Raw genomic sequence first — 14111 nt, 5'->3', positions numbered from 1 at the left:
GATGATGAGTGTTGAAAGGTGTTAGGGCCTGATTCAAAGCCCATTGAAGACAATGAAGAGATTCTTATTGACTTAAATGGCTTTGGATCAGGTCACTACTGAGAAGTGATTGGCCTTTCCAGAGTATTACAGAAAGCCTACAGGGAGGAAGCCTATTTACTTAGATTATATAATATGTTTTAAGTTTCAGTAATGTAAAGAATTTGCTAGCTCATTTATCTAGTTGCAAATCATTTTCTTTTGGAAATAATTGTAAATCTAGAATACAAAGGTTAAACATAGTGCAGGATAATTATTAGGCTTGCCTTATCACTGACACATCCTGAGAGAACTCTGCATAAACTCTCAATCTTTATTCTGGGAATGCATATTAAGCTAGATATTACCAAATGAATACTCACAAGTAATGCTGATGATCTCAGCTATACTAGCCTAATGAGCCTAGCTGGTGTTCTCCATAGTGTTGCTAACCTTTATTAATTATGCTTTTAAAACACCTGAAAAAGCCCAGAGATGCCTTCCTGGGGTATGTCTCCATAGTGTCAGTTGGGCTCCTGCAATTCTGGAAAATAGTCTACATCCCAGCTTGTCATAAATATAAAGGGAAGGGTAAACCCCTTTAAAATCCCTCCTGGCCAGAGGAAATCTCCTCTCACCTGTAAAGGGTTAAGAAGCTAAAGGTAACCTCGCTGGCACCTGACCAAAATGACCAATGAGGAAACAAGATACTTTAAAAAGCTGGGAGGAGGGAGAGAAACAAAGGGTATGTGGGTCTGTCTATATTCTGTCTTTGCTGGAGATAGACCAGGAATGAAGCCTTAGAACTTTTAGTAAGTAATCTAGCTAGGTACGTGTTAGATTATGATTTCTTTAAATGGCTGAGAAAAGAATTGTGCTGAATAGAATAACTATTTCTGTCTGTGTATCTTTTTTGTAACTTAAGGTTTTTGCCTAGAGAGGTTCTCTATGTTTTGAATCTAATTACCCTGTAAGGTATCTACCATCCTGACTTTACAGGGGGGATTTTTTTTTTATTTCTATTTACTTCTATTTCTATTAAAAGTCTTCTTGTAAGAAAACTGAATGCTTTTTCATTGTTCTCAGATCCAAGGGTTTGGGTCTGTGGTCACCTATGCAAATTGGTGAGGCTTTTTATCCAACATTTCCCTGGAAAGGGGGGGTGCAAGTGTTGGGAGGATTGTTCATTGTTCTTAAGATCCAAGGGTCTGGGTCTGTAGTCACCTAGGCAAATTGGTGAGGCTTTTTACCAAACCTTGTCCAGGAAGTGGGGTGCAAGGTTTTGGGAAGTATTTTGGGGGGAAAGACGTGTCCAAACAGCTCTTCCCCAGTAACCAATATTTGTTTGGTGGTGGTAGCAGCCAATCCAAGGACAAAAGGGTGGAATATTTTGTACCTTGGGGAAGTTTTGACCTAAGCTGGTAAAGATAAGCTTAGGAGGTTTTTCATGCAGGTCCCCACATCTGTACCCTAGAGTTCAGAGTGGGGGAGGAACCTTGACACAGCTAAACAAGCTATGTGCTCTGCTACATGTGCATAGGATGAAGAATGAAATCTGTCACTGCAACATAGAGTAGCCAGTGTGTATCTGCTGAGCAGCCACTGCTGCAAGGTATGGGCAGAGAAGCTGCTCCTATCATATATGCATTTTCAGGCCAGTGGATCCATGCAGTTTCTGGACCCACTGGCAACAGGGGTCAGCATGCCTTACAGCATCCTGCTCCTGTCTCACATGCACATGTGTGGAGTGGACAAATGCATAAGCATGGCACAGAAATGTGGAGGGGGCCGTGCAGCTTCCCTGTTCTCTGGCCCTCTATTCAGCAGACTTCCCCATTCTTCATAATTCTGCTGTGATCTGGCAGCCTGAATTTCACCCTTAATGATCAAGGCACTTAGTAATTCCAAACCCTCATCTAAATAACTTGGCTAAAACACAAAGCGAATCATAGGGTAAATACAATCCAAACTGTAATATTAAAGAGGGAATATTCACATAGCATATGTAGGACTGGCTTTCTTGGCAGGTAATTTTAGACAGTATATTTGAATATGTTTAGAGACTATCTGGGATATTGTACCTTTTAATATATTGTAAGGAGACCAAGGGCATAGGATAGGCATGTATTAGTATTTTAAAAAATTGAAAGGATAAGTGAATATCTATGCAGAAGTCATACTGTTCACACAAACATTGAGAAGGTGCATCAACCAAGATGCCTAATGTCAGAGCCCAAGTTCCAAAGAAATCAATTTAAGAAAAGCACAAATTTATCAGGCTTTCATCTAAGTGCATTTTGAACATTACCAAGATGTGAATCTTGATCAAGGGAGTGAAATCATAGGCATACTTCCAGCTATTGGTGAAGCTGCAAGCTTGTTGTTAGAGCTACAGTATATGAGTTAAAGAGGGGCTCTCCAGGCATGGGAGGACAGATGGCGTGCAACTTGAGGGAAACAGACTAGATCTAAGACCTGGAACTAGAGTAAGAGCAATAAAAATTTAAGAAGAACTTCGTTAGAATAAAAGACATTTAAAAAAAATACAGTTTGTATCGTACGGCTACCATCATAGCTTATGGTTCCTGAAAGAATTTTAAATATAGGGCCAGATCCTCAACCCCTAATTGCATCCCCTTAGCAATGAATCATGGGAAAGGGAAAACTGCCCTAGTTGGGCAGCTGGGGATTCCTCTTGTGTAAGAGGATGCCCAGGACAGTGAATAGCTGGCATAGCCAGTTCGAACACCATCTTCTACTGGCTGCACAGCATAAGAGCATGTCATATGATGCAAGGGGTGTGGCCAGAGCACCTAGTTCTCCAGTCATCCTTCAATCCTGGCTATGGTAAGTCACAGCAGATTCAGGGATGCTCTAATTTATGCTAAAAGGATAGGGGAGCACAAAGGTAACTTTGCCCCACCCCAGCAGTCCTGTGCCAAACAAAGGTTGGCTGGACCAGCATACTTGGGCCGTAATGTAGTCTGCATCATATATATGTGAAACATTCATATGTTTTAAAGTATTTTTCTCATTTCACTCAGCTTAGAGTAGAAAGTAGACTTGTCTATCTATAGTCAGTTTAAATTTTCTAAGAGGTAGCTGTGTTAGTCTTTATCAGCAAAAACAACGAGGAGTCCTTGTGGCACCTTAGAGACTAACAAATTTATTTGGGTATAAGCCCATAAGCTTATGCCCAAATAAATTTGTTCATCTCTAAGGTGCCACAAGGACTCCTCGTTGTTGTTTTTTTAATTTTCTGGTCCTCATGAGCGATCACAACTCTTCTCTGTGTGGATTGCAAATTCTTCATGAAATATTTAAATACTAAATACTGCAGTTTTTGTTTTAAATGAATAGTTCAACAGTTCTAATAGGATTATTTTTTCTAAAATCTTGGAAGGAAGGAAGAAGGAAAGAAGGAAAGAAAGAAAAAAAGAAAATCTTAGGTCTGAACCACATGATTTATTCTGTGTGTATGTAAAGCTCTTTCTAATAGATATGAGTTCTGACAGTAAATGTTGACCTTATTCCATTAGCTAGTAACACATTTCAGGTACAATCTATAAATGTTTCTCTAAGTACTGTTGATATATAAGTAGCTTTGTATGGTGTCTGTCCAAATGAATTTACATACCTTTGGCATGCTGATAACTAAATGTCCAGTTGTCTGAGATCTTTTAGCAGAGCTGCTATCTGGCTTCACCTCTGCAGGAAGCACAAGTTGAAATGGCTAAAGGAAAATAGGATAGAATATATCATATTAAAATGTTTGTTTACCCAGATAGACAACATACAGAAATACTATTAACATATACTTTGATCTGAAGGGTAGAATAGCTCTGAATCCTATCATGTAATATATATTCTATAATACTATTCCAAATGACTGATTTGCATGTTAAACATCCTTCATTTACAATATGTGTGTGCATAATATATATAATATGCATACCTGAATTGCTGTAATAGAAAAGTAACACTTTTAAGAAAGATATGAAATGATGTTTGAGTTATACTAGCAATTAAATGAGAATGTGTGAATAGATTGTTAGTCTAAGTAATTTTGAAATTTGTGCTTGTGCAATTGGTTTAATTATAAATAGGAATTCTGGTTTTCAATTTAAATTGAAAATCACCAAAAAAGACAGAAAATGGAAGGTCTCTTAAGAGGGACTTTCAGCAGAATATACATCCAGTTTTCTCTGTCCACTGTAAATTACAAATTGTAGGCATAAGTCTAGTCTCACTTTACCTGGCATAAACAAGCAGTATCTCTACTTGAATAACAGTGAAGTTATTTTGGTGTAAAAAAGTTGTGAGAGGAGAATCCAGTATATTTCACTGTTCATACCTCCCCAGTTCACGTCTTAGTCACAAATAGCATCAGTGTGGTAAAGTGGCTTTTTTCTGTGTGGTTACACACCACTTGGAGTAATACATTTTAAAAAGGATTTGTGAGTACTTTTGAACTTTTATGTTTATTTCCTAACCTAATGACACTATTGATTTCTATTCAGACCTATGTGGTTACCAATCAGTTAGACCTATGCCTTTTTTTTTTTTTGGTCTAACTGAAGTTACAAGCCAGAAAGGCCCAAATCCTCAAAGATATTTAGGTGCCTAAGTTCCATTGAAATTAATTGATTGATTTCAATGGGAGTTAGGCACCTAAATACCTTTGAGGATCTGAGTGCCCATTGAAGTCAATGGCAGGGTTCCAATTAACTTTACCAAGCACTGGATCAGTTCCTAAGAGTCTAGTCTTGCTTCTATTAATGTAAGAAAGAGCTTTGTCTTGATTTCAATGGGAAAAGATTTAGGCCCTACAGTAGCCAAAGGTAAACCCAGAAAATGAGTAACAACAGACGTGAAAAGTAGAATTCTCAATTTTAAATGAACGTAACAAGAAAATACTAACCTTATCCTTCACCATTACGCGGAGATAAGTTGGCTGGACATCAACATCAATTAGAGAGCTGTCCAGATGTCTTCAGAATGAAATAAAAGTGAATTTAGTTTCAGTAAGTTACCATCATTGTTCAGGGGAAAGCAGTTAAGACTATGCATCTCATTAATTACGAGTTTGCAATCTGAAAAAATTCCATTTGATTCCTCTAATGTAATTAAGTTATGTGAGAGAATTAGGGCTCTCAAGAGATTAAAAAAATTATTCGTGATTAATTGCGCGATTAATCACTCTGTTAAACAATAATAGAATACCATTTACTTAAATATTTTTGCATATTTTTCTACATTTTCAAATATATTGCTTTTCAATTACAACACAGAATATAAAGTGTACAGTGCTCACTTTATATTTATTTTTTATTACAAATATTTGCACTGTAAAAAAGAAAAAAATAGTCTTTTCAATTTACCTAATACAAGTACTGTACTGCAATCTCTTTATCATGAAAGTTGAACTTACAAATGTAGAATTATGTAAAAAAAATACTGCATTCAAAAATAAAACAATGTAAAACTTTAGAGCCTACAAGTCCACTCAGTCCTACTTCTTGTTCAGCCAATCGCTCAGACAAACAAGGTTGTTTACATTTGCAGGAGATAATGCTGCCCGTTTCTTATTTACAATATCACCTGAAAGTGAGAACAGGCATTCGCATGGCACTGTTGTAGCCAGCGCGGCAAGATATTTACGAGCCAGATGTGCTAAAGATTCATATGTCCCTTCATGTTTCAACCACGATTCCAGAGGACATGTGTCCATGCTGATGACGGGGTCTGCTCGATAACGATCCAAAGCAGAGCAGACCGCCGCACGTTCATTTTCATCATCTGAGTAAGATACCACCAGCAGAAGGTTGATTTTCTTATTTGGTGGTTCAGGTTCTGTAGTTTCCGCATCAGAGTGTTGCTCTTTTAAGACTTCTGAAAACATGCTCCACACCTCATCCCACACAGATTTTGGAAGGCACTTCAGATTCTTAAACCTTGGGTCAAGTGGTGTAGTTATCTTTAGAAATCTCACATTGGCACCTTTTTTGCATTTTTGTCAAATCTGCAGTGAAAATGTTCTTAAATTGAACAACATGTGCTGGGTCGTCATCTGAGACTACCGTAACATGAAATATATGGCAGAATACAGTTAAAACAGAGCAGGAGACATAAATCCCCTCCCAAGGAGTTCAGTCACAAATTTAATTAATGCATTATTTTTTTAACAAGCGGCATCAGCATTGAAGCACGTCCTCTGGAACAATGGACGAAGCATGAAGAATCATATGAAACTTTAGCACACCTGGCATGTAAATATCTTGCGACACCAGCTACAACAGTGCCATGCAAACACCCGTTCTCATTTTCAGGTGACGTAAATAAGAAGCGGGCAGCATTATCTCCCATAAATGTAAACAAACTTGATTCTCTCAGCCATTGGCTGAACAAGAAGTAGGACTGGGAGGAGAGGTAAATATGCTGGAGGGTAGGGATAGGATACAGAGGGACCTAGACAAACTGGAGGATTGGGCCAAAAGAAATCTGACGGAAGAATCCAATGCACCGCTACAGACTAGGGACCGAATGGCTAGGCAGCAGTTCTGCAGAAAAGGACCTAGGGGTTACAGTGGACGAGAAGCTGGATATGAGTCAACAGTGTGCCCTTGTTGCCAATGGCATTTTGGGATGTATAAATAGGGGCATTGCCAGCAGATCGAGGGACGTGATCGTTCCCCTCTATTCGACACTGGTGAGGCCTCATCTGGAGTACTGTGTCCAGTTTTGGGCCCCACACTACAAGAAGGATGTGGAAAAATTGGGAAGAGTCCAGCGGAGGGCAAGAAAAATGATTAGGGGACTGGAACACATGACTTATGAGGAGCGGCTGAGGGAACTGGGGATGTTTAGTCTCCGGAAGAGAAGAATGAGGGGGGATTTGAAAGCTGCTTTCAACTACCTGAAAGGGGGTTCCAAAGAGGATGGCTCTAGACTGTTCTCAGTGGTAGCAGATGACAGAACAAGGAGTAATGGTCTCAAGTTGCAGTGGGGGAGATTTAGGCTGGATATTAGGAAAAACTTTTTCACTAGGAGGGGGGTGAAACACTGGAATGTGTTACCTAGGGCGGTGGTAGAATCTCCTTCCTTAGAAGTTTTTAAGGTCAGGCTTGACAAAGCCCTGGCTGGGATGATTTAATTGGGGATCGGTCCTGCTTTGAGCAGGGGGTTGGACTAGATGATCTTCTGAGGTCCCTTCCAAAGATGATATTCTATGATTCTATGACTGAGTAGACTTGTAGGCGCTAAAGTTTTACATTGTTTTGTTTTGAGTGCAATTATGTAATGAAAAAATCTACATTTGTAAGTTGCACTTTCACGATAGATTGCACTACAGTACTTGTATGAGATGAATTGAAAAATACTGTAAGTCTATAAGGTGCCACAAGTATTTCTCGTTGTTTTTGCTGATACAGATTAACATGGCTACCACTCTGAAACCTGTCACTGTTTCTTTTATCATTTTTACAGTGCAAATATTTGTAATAAAAATAATAATATAAAGTGAGCACTGTACACTTTGTATTCTGTGTTGTAAATTGAAATAAAATATTTAAAAATGTAGAAAAACATCCCAAATATTTAATAAATTTCAATTGGTATTTGATTGTTTAACAGTGTGATTAAAACTGCGATTAATCACGATTAATTTTTTTGAGTTAATCGCGTGAGTTAACTGCAATTAATCGACAGCCCTAGAGAGAATCTTAGAATTTAAGCTCTCTGGGACTGGGACAGTGTTTTTACAGTGGCCAGCATAATGGGTCCCAGATTATTATTTGGACATTGGATTGTTATAGCAATACAAATAACAAACAATAATTGGGGAAATTACAATGAAAAGTGGGAATGCTTTTTGTATTAATCTCATATTTTTTATCCCTGTTTCATGCCTAATAGATGTTGGTTAATTTGCAAATGAAAATCTTCCATCTTGCCACTCTCCTTTATAGAGGTTTAATTTGTAAGCTAGTAATATAATTATTATTAATAATTGTTATTATTAATACCTAGCTCTTATGACGCGCTATTCATGAGCAGATCTCAAAGTGCTTTACAAACAAGGTTAATATCATTATCCCCATTTTACAGATTGGGAAACTGAGGCACTGGGAAGTGAAGTGATTTGCCCAAAGTCACCCAGCAAGCCAGTGGCCAAGCTCACAATACAACCCAGGTCTCTCGAGTCCCAGTCCAGTGCTCTATCCACTAGGCTACACTGACTCCCATATGAAGAATAACTTTTTTCATTCAATTTTCAGGAACTCAATGAACTGTAATGGCCTACACCAACACAACAGTCAGCATTTTTGCATTTCAATATTGTTAAATAAGGTTTGTAAGCTGTAAAGAATCCACTTCGAGTAACATCTGCTATTGACTGAACAATCTATACACTCTTCAGCCCACCACTGACGATACAATGTATCACTTTCTCTTCTTCCTTCTATTATAACTTCTTTACTTCTTGGCTAACTTTTTCAAATTTTGTGAAGTTTGCAATCCTCACTGAAGAGCACATACTACTACATACCAGCTTCAAAGTCTTATTGTCGTCAACACTTGAACAGCGTTTCCACAGCTTAAAACAAAGTTGTATTCTGATAACTCAGAAATACCAGAGTATAAGGGGAAAAAGTTCTCCAACACAACAAGAGTATTTTATAGATTCCAAGGCCAGAAGGGACCACTGTGATCATCTAGTCTGACCTCCTATATAACACAGACCAGAGTACTTCCTCAAAATAATTCCTGGCGCGTATCTTGGTTCATATTGTATAACTAATAACTGCACAAGCTTTACTCTACCAGGTGCTCACATGGGGCAAAATTCTTCCACTGCAGTGCAGAGGGTAGCGATCGTGAATAGAAGAGCTAAAGAGTGGGGGTTTTGCGGGGGTGAGGAAGGCAGAGGAGATTTTGCATAACTCTAAATAGGCTGGTGCTGAAGGAACCCCTGTTGTGGACTCAGGAAAGGCCCATTGCAACTGGGCTTACATGGATCCAACAATACAGAACGCCTATAAAAGAAGTATACAGGACAATGGCTATTCAGGATATGAAGGACCCCATCACCTGCCCACAGTTTTGGGGGTGGATTCCATTCCTTCCATTCCCCCCATGCTTTGTTCCGTTCACAAAGTCCCAGTGTGTGGGGAAGGGTGAATTTTGAATACTGCATATCAGTGTATGACAGCAGTGACAATTGCTCCCAAATATCAGGATAATAAATAATTCTGACCTATAAACAGCAAGATCCAGGATAAACTGGTTGTTTTCTTCATCATCTTTCAAAAAGAAATGAAGCCTAGTAACAATGATAAAAGAAAATCTTCAGAATAAATACAACTGATTTGTGTGAGCATATAATTCCATAACTTTACATTCAACTTCTAGCATTTTTTAGATTAATATCAACATAATTTTGAAAATACTTCATATGGTCTTTTTAGAATCATCTACAGCTTCACTACATGAATGTGTACACTACTGATGTTTGAACTGGGCTCTGTTTTATTTTTCGGGTTTTTCTTCTTCTTAACTGAAAACCTAATTAAAAGTAGAGTACAAGGTCAGTTTCATTAAAATCCAGCTGTCACTGTAGGAACAGAGACATCTGCTGGTGAAACCTTTTCTAGTGGGTGTAGAAAATGTGGGTATATCTGTGGCTTCATCGACACTATGAGCTAGGAGTGTAATCCCTCTGCTCCGGTACACATGCTGGCACTAGTTCGATGGCAGTGTTGTCACAGTGGCATGGGTAGTGGTGGCGGAGGCTGAGCACAAACCCACGTGAAACATTGGGCACATACATGGCACAACTAAGCTGTGCCTCTGCTGCCAGTAGCCATGCTACTGTGGCTACGCCGCTGTTTAGACTCACGCTAGCTCGGATACACGGGGTTTCAGGTAACTGGTGGGAAAAATTCAGCTCTTAAAAGTTTTAATAAATGGGTCTCTCAACTATAAAATGTATGTGCCAGTAATATTTGTTACTTTTTAGTCTTCTCTATTTCAGACTGAGGAGGCTTTATGAAGCAGTAAACTGTCTAGATTAGGAGTGTTTTTGAAGGGAAGGTGCAGAGAAGACGACTACAAAAGAATGATTCCAAATCTCCATGCCTTTTTTCCCCATGAGCACTAGAGATGTTTCCAGGTCTCTTTCCTATAAGGCAGATTTCCCCAACACATGGAGAGCTGAAAAAGGAAGTGCAACATTCTCTTGATAGCAGCCTATCTAGCAAAGAAATATCCTTCCTTTCTATGCAGGATGTAGCTATTTTCCTGGTAGATAGTCAAAGACAACACTGAGGGAAGTCTGACTTTGCTCTACTAGGCTTCTGCAATGCAATGTGGAAGCCATGCTGGGGAGGGAATGTGCCTTCCAAGTGCTTTGCTGTGAATGTATTTCCTATGTTCTCTTTTGGGTACCATTCACTACCAGGGGTGCAATGAGCACCGGAACTGTCACAGGCCCTGGTGCAGACCATGAAATTTGGGGGTGGAAGCTCCTTGTGTGCTTCCCACACACCTGTGCAACTGCCTATCATAATCTGGCCCTATATACATAAATCCACTGAACAAATTCCAATGCAGAAGACCTGTATGAATAGTATACCACTAGTAACTATTGACAATGCAAAACTCTGGGCAAAATTATTTCTAAAGGAATAGTGCTAGAGCTTTATTCTAAATGTCTGTACCTCTCAGAACCATAATTCAGTACTGTCAACACAAAATTTTAAGCTATTATAGACTTGTCTTTGCACAGAAAATTACTCTTTTTTGTATTGCTGTCAACACATTTTATAATAAAGTGAAGACATCAATACAAGGGTGAGCTTCTTCTGATGTACTCGGAATAAACACCAAAACTTCTGCCACTACTATTCATTCCATTCATACCACTCAAAATCAAAATGCCAGTTTCCAAGGCCCTTAAATGTGCACGGCTTTAGATTGTCCTTCCAAAGATGTAACAACATTCTCTCCACACTAATCATCAAAAGCTACGTTAGCTTTGCTTTTTGCAGCTGACCTGGTCTTAGGAAAAATACACAGTGTCATTTCACCCCCAACATGAGAAAAACTTGTCTAGGGGTCAGGAAATATCATGAGGTTTCCTTCACAGGGCTTCTTCATTCCCTCCAGCAGGAGAGGAGAAAGAGATGCTTGCTATCTTATGGGAGCTGCTGGGGACAAAGGCAATCTGTAGGGAACCTCTGTGCCGCAACTCTATTTCCTACCCCTCTCCCAATGAAAAGGAAGCACAGCTGCAATGGAACCATGCTGCTGGCTCCCCACCTTGCTGATGTTTCTGGAAACATCTTCCAGAAAAGTTTCAATATCACATAATAACTATGTCAGCAATAAAATGTAGGTGAGTTTTCCCCCAGCTCCACTCTCTCCCCTGCAATTGAACCTGATTCCAATAGAGGGGGTTTCCATCACCCAGATCGGCCAGGTTTCCATCCCACCTACAAGTGGAAGCAAATATTTGGTCCAGAAACATTACTCTGATGTATTTTTTCTACATTTAAAGTACCTGTTCATACAATTACCTTCAATTGTCAAACATAATTAACCCGTTTCCACAATTAGCAAGATCCCTACACCTTAGAAGGGAAAATAGTAAAATATCTGATGTCTTTATAGATAAATAGTTCTGTAAATGTTAAAGAACAAGTGGCTAAATATTTTTGAATGGACTGATAATTCATTAGTTCCCTAACTTCAAGATACTGCTATAATTAACATTGCGTCCTCAACAGAAACAAAATACAGCACTGGATTTTAGGATTTGTCAGACCTGTTACATTAATACCTTCAACAAACCTATTATAAAAAGCAAAGTACTACTTCACTCATTTAAAGTTATTATTTTTCCTCACATACTTTGGCTCATTCATATTCAGAACTTTTCCTTCTGCAGTGATCAAAGTCCTAGGTGGCTTCTCTTTCACTTTTTGCCCTCTTTAATTAAAAAAAAGAGAGAAAGAAAAGGAAACAAAGGTTTATTATCACATTCTTATCCTTTTGTGAAGCAGCAAAGAAAGAATGAAGAGAAACATGGCAGCAAGTTCAATGTGATTTAGTTTTTGATTTTAAAATTACAAGCTCCTCTAACAACAACACAGGTTATACAATGTTGTCTTTTGCTCTGGAAAAGTTATTTTAACTTGCCAGTAAAGGTGAGCAAATAATTTTCAGCAAACATTTTCTTTACTCATTGAGCTTAACTTCTTTTTCTTTTCACAGAATATCTGTGAGCAGCTTGCAATTTCCTCAGCTTTGTCTGACGTGTATATATATTTTCCCCAAAATTTAATTAATGGATGGATCTCAAATATTTGAAATGTAAGGTGCGCTGCTAGTTATGATTTTTCACATAAATTATGTGGTCTCATTACTATTACCTGCAGGCATTTCTGATGCAAATAGTAGTGTGTGTAAATTTAAAATTGGTTTCCCCAAATACTTATGCATGAACCTTTGAAATATGCTTCCTGAGAATATTTTGTGAGAGTCATACTTGACTACTCAGATGTTTGCAGGAAGTAAACATAAAAAGGGCACGAATATGACCAAAGTGAATCCATGTAAATATTTAAACAATTATCTGGTGTTTGTGTTTAGGGTATTTTTGGCACATGTTTACTGTTCTCCTCTTCCTTCAAAGTTGTCATAATACATATCTACGATAAAATCAGGTCTCCTACAACCTTCCCTTCCCAATCCCACATACTAGGAGTGAAACTGCACCTAGCCTTTTGATTAGTGCAATGAACAAGCCACCCCTTGAGTACTTTTGACCAAACCAATCCATCCTAAAAGAGTCCAAATCTCCGTCATTAGTATTTTGCTTGATAATTTAAGATGCCTACATATTTAATGGATATTTTTATTGCTTTCAGCTAGAAATCTTAGTAATACGACAGGGAAGAATTTGCTTCTCTCTAGTGGAAAAAATACAACTAGATTTTTTTTTTAAAATATCATGTTGTAAATATCACATTTTTTCTCTTAGTCCACATCTTGTCAATATTCACCTAGTTGATGTGGTATATATATATAAAATGTAATGAAATTGTAAAAATCCAAAAGAAAGTAGGAAGTTGTTTAAACTGCTTCCAGATACCTTGAAGTCACTATATCCCCCAATATTCCCTGGCTATAAGAATCTCCCCTCACAGTGTATATATGAGTGACTCTAGCCACTAGTGAAATGAAACATGACATTAGTTTAGGACAGGAAGGATTCATCATCTCATTGAAATTCCATGAGAAATTAAGAAAGGCAGAATATAATTATTCAAACTGGAATTTGGACTAGACACTGGAGTTAATACTCAAAAACGCCACTGGATTTTTAATGAGAAGTGGTTAGAACTTATTACTTCTCATCCCAAAGACAGTACTTAAAGTACCAGAAGAGTGCTTCTAACACTATCTTGGGGTATTAATTTAATATTGGCGCAGTAGGAAAAGTATTACCTAATGAACATCAACACCACTTTCTACAGAATCTAAATTTTCCTTGGAGATCTCCCTAGTACTGACTAAACCCAAACATCTTTAGTGTTTTAGATGTGACGGAATCATAACCCAACGTAGCATAGTTTCAAGTCTTAAATAAGTGATTATGATATCTTTCAATGAATATTAGTGTAAATACTGTAGCTGACATTTTCAAACTTGGATGCCTAAAGTTAGATTCCTAAATTCATTTACAGACACCTAAATAAGTGGCCCGATTTTCAGAACAGCTAAGTACCCACAGGCCCCAGGGAAATCACGGGGAGCTTAAGGTGCTCAGCTCATTTGAGAAGCAGGTCACTTTTATTCAGGTACCTAAATATGAATTTAGGACACTAACTTTGGGCATCCACCATCTTTGAAAATGGCGGCCTATAGCTATAAAAAAAATCTAGTAAAATATCCATGCATTGGTTTCAGTTTATGTGGAGTTCCAGTGGCATCCTAAAAAACAAACAAACAAACAAAAACTGAGGGTACATCTACACTACCCGCCGGATCGGCGGGTAGTGATCGATCTATTGGGGATTGATTTATCGCGT

General features: G+C 38.3%; 1 protein-coding gene across 5 annotated transcripts in view; it reads right to left on the bottom strand.

Moving 5' to 3' along the window:
• The window catches only part of DNAAF11 (dynein axonemal assembly factor 11), a 49015-nt gene that overhangs the window by 15205 nt on the left and 19699 nt on the right, over positions 1 to 14111 (bottom strand). For 4 of the 5 annotated variants that reach the window (XM_074943824.1, XM_074943823.1, XM_074943822.1 and 1 more), the window contains 4 exons: positions 11929 to 12006; positions 9275 to 9340; positions 4940 to 5009; positions 3656 to 3751 (listed from right to left, as the gene is read on the bottom strand). In XM_074943824.1, coding sequence (XP_074799925.1) covers positions 3656 to 3751; positions 4940 to 5009; positions 9275 to 9340; positions 11929 to 12006 — 310 coding nt within the window. The remainder of the gene's footprint in view (positions 1 to 3655; positions 3752 to 4939; positions 5010 to 9274; positions 9341 to 11928; positions 12007 to 14111) is intronic. The other variant, XM_074943825.1, reaches the window with a different exon arrangement.

Source organism: Natator depressus, chromosome 2 (assembly GCF_965152275.1).
Source record: "Natator depressus isolate rNatDep1 chromosome 2, rNatDep2.hap1, whole genome shotgun sequence".
Classification (NCBI taxonomy): Eukaryota; Metazoa; Chordata; order Testudines; family Cheloniidae; genus Natator; species Natator depressus.
Note: the sequence above shows the minus strand (reverse complement) of the source record. Positions and strands in the feature narration are given on the sequence as shown.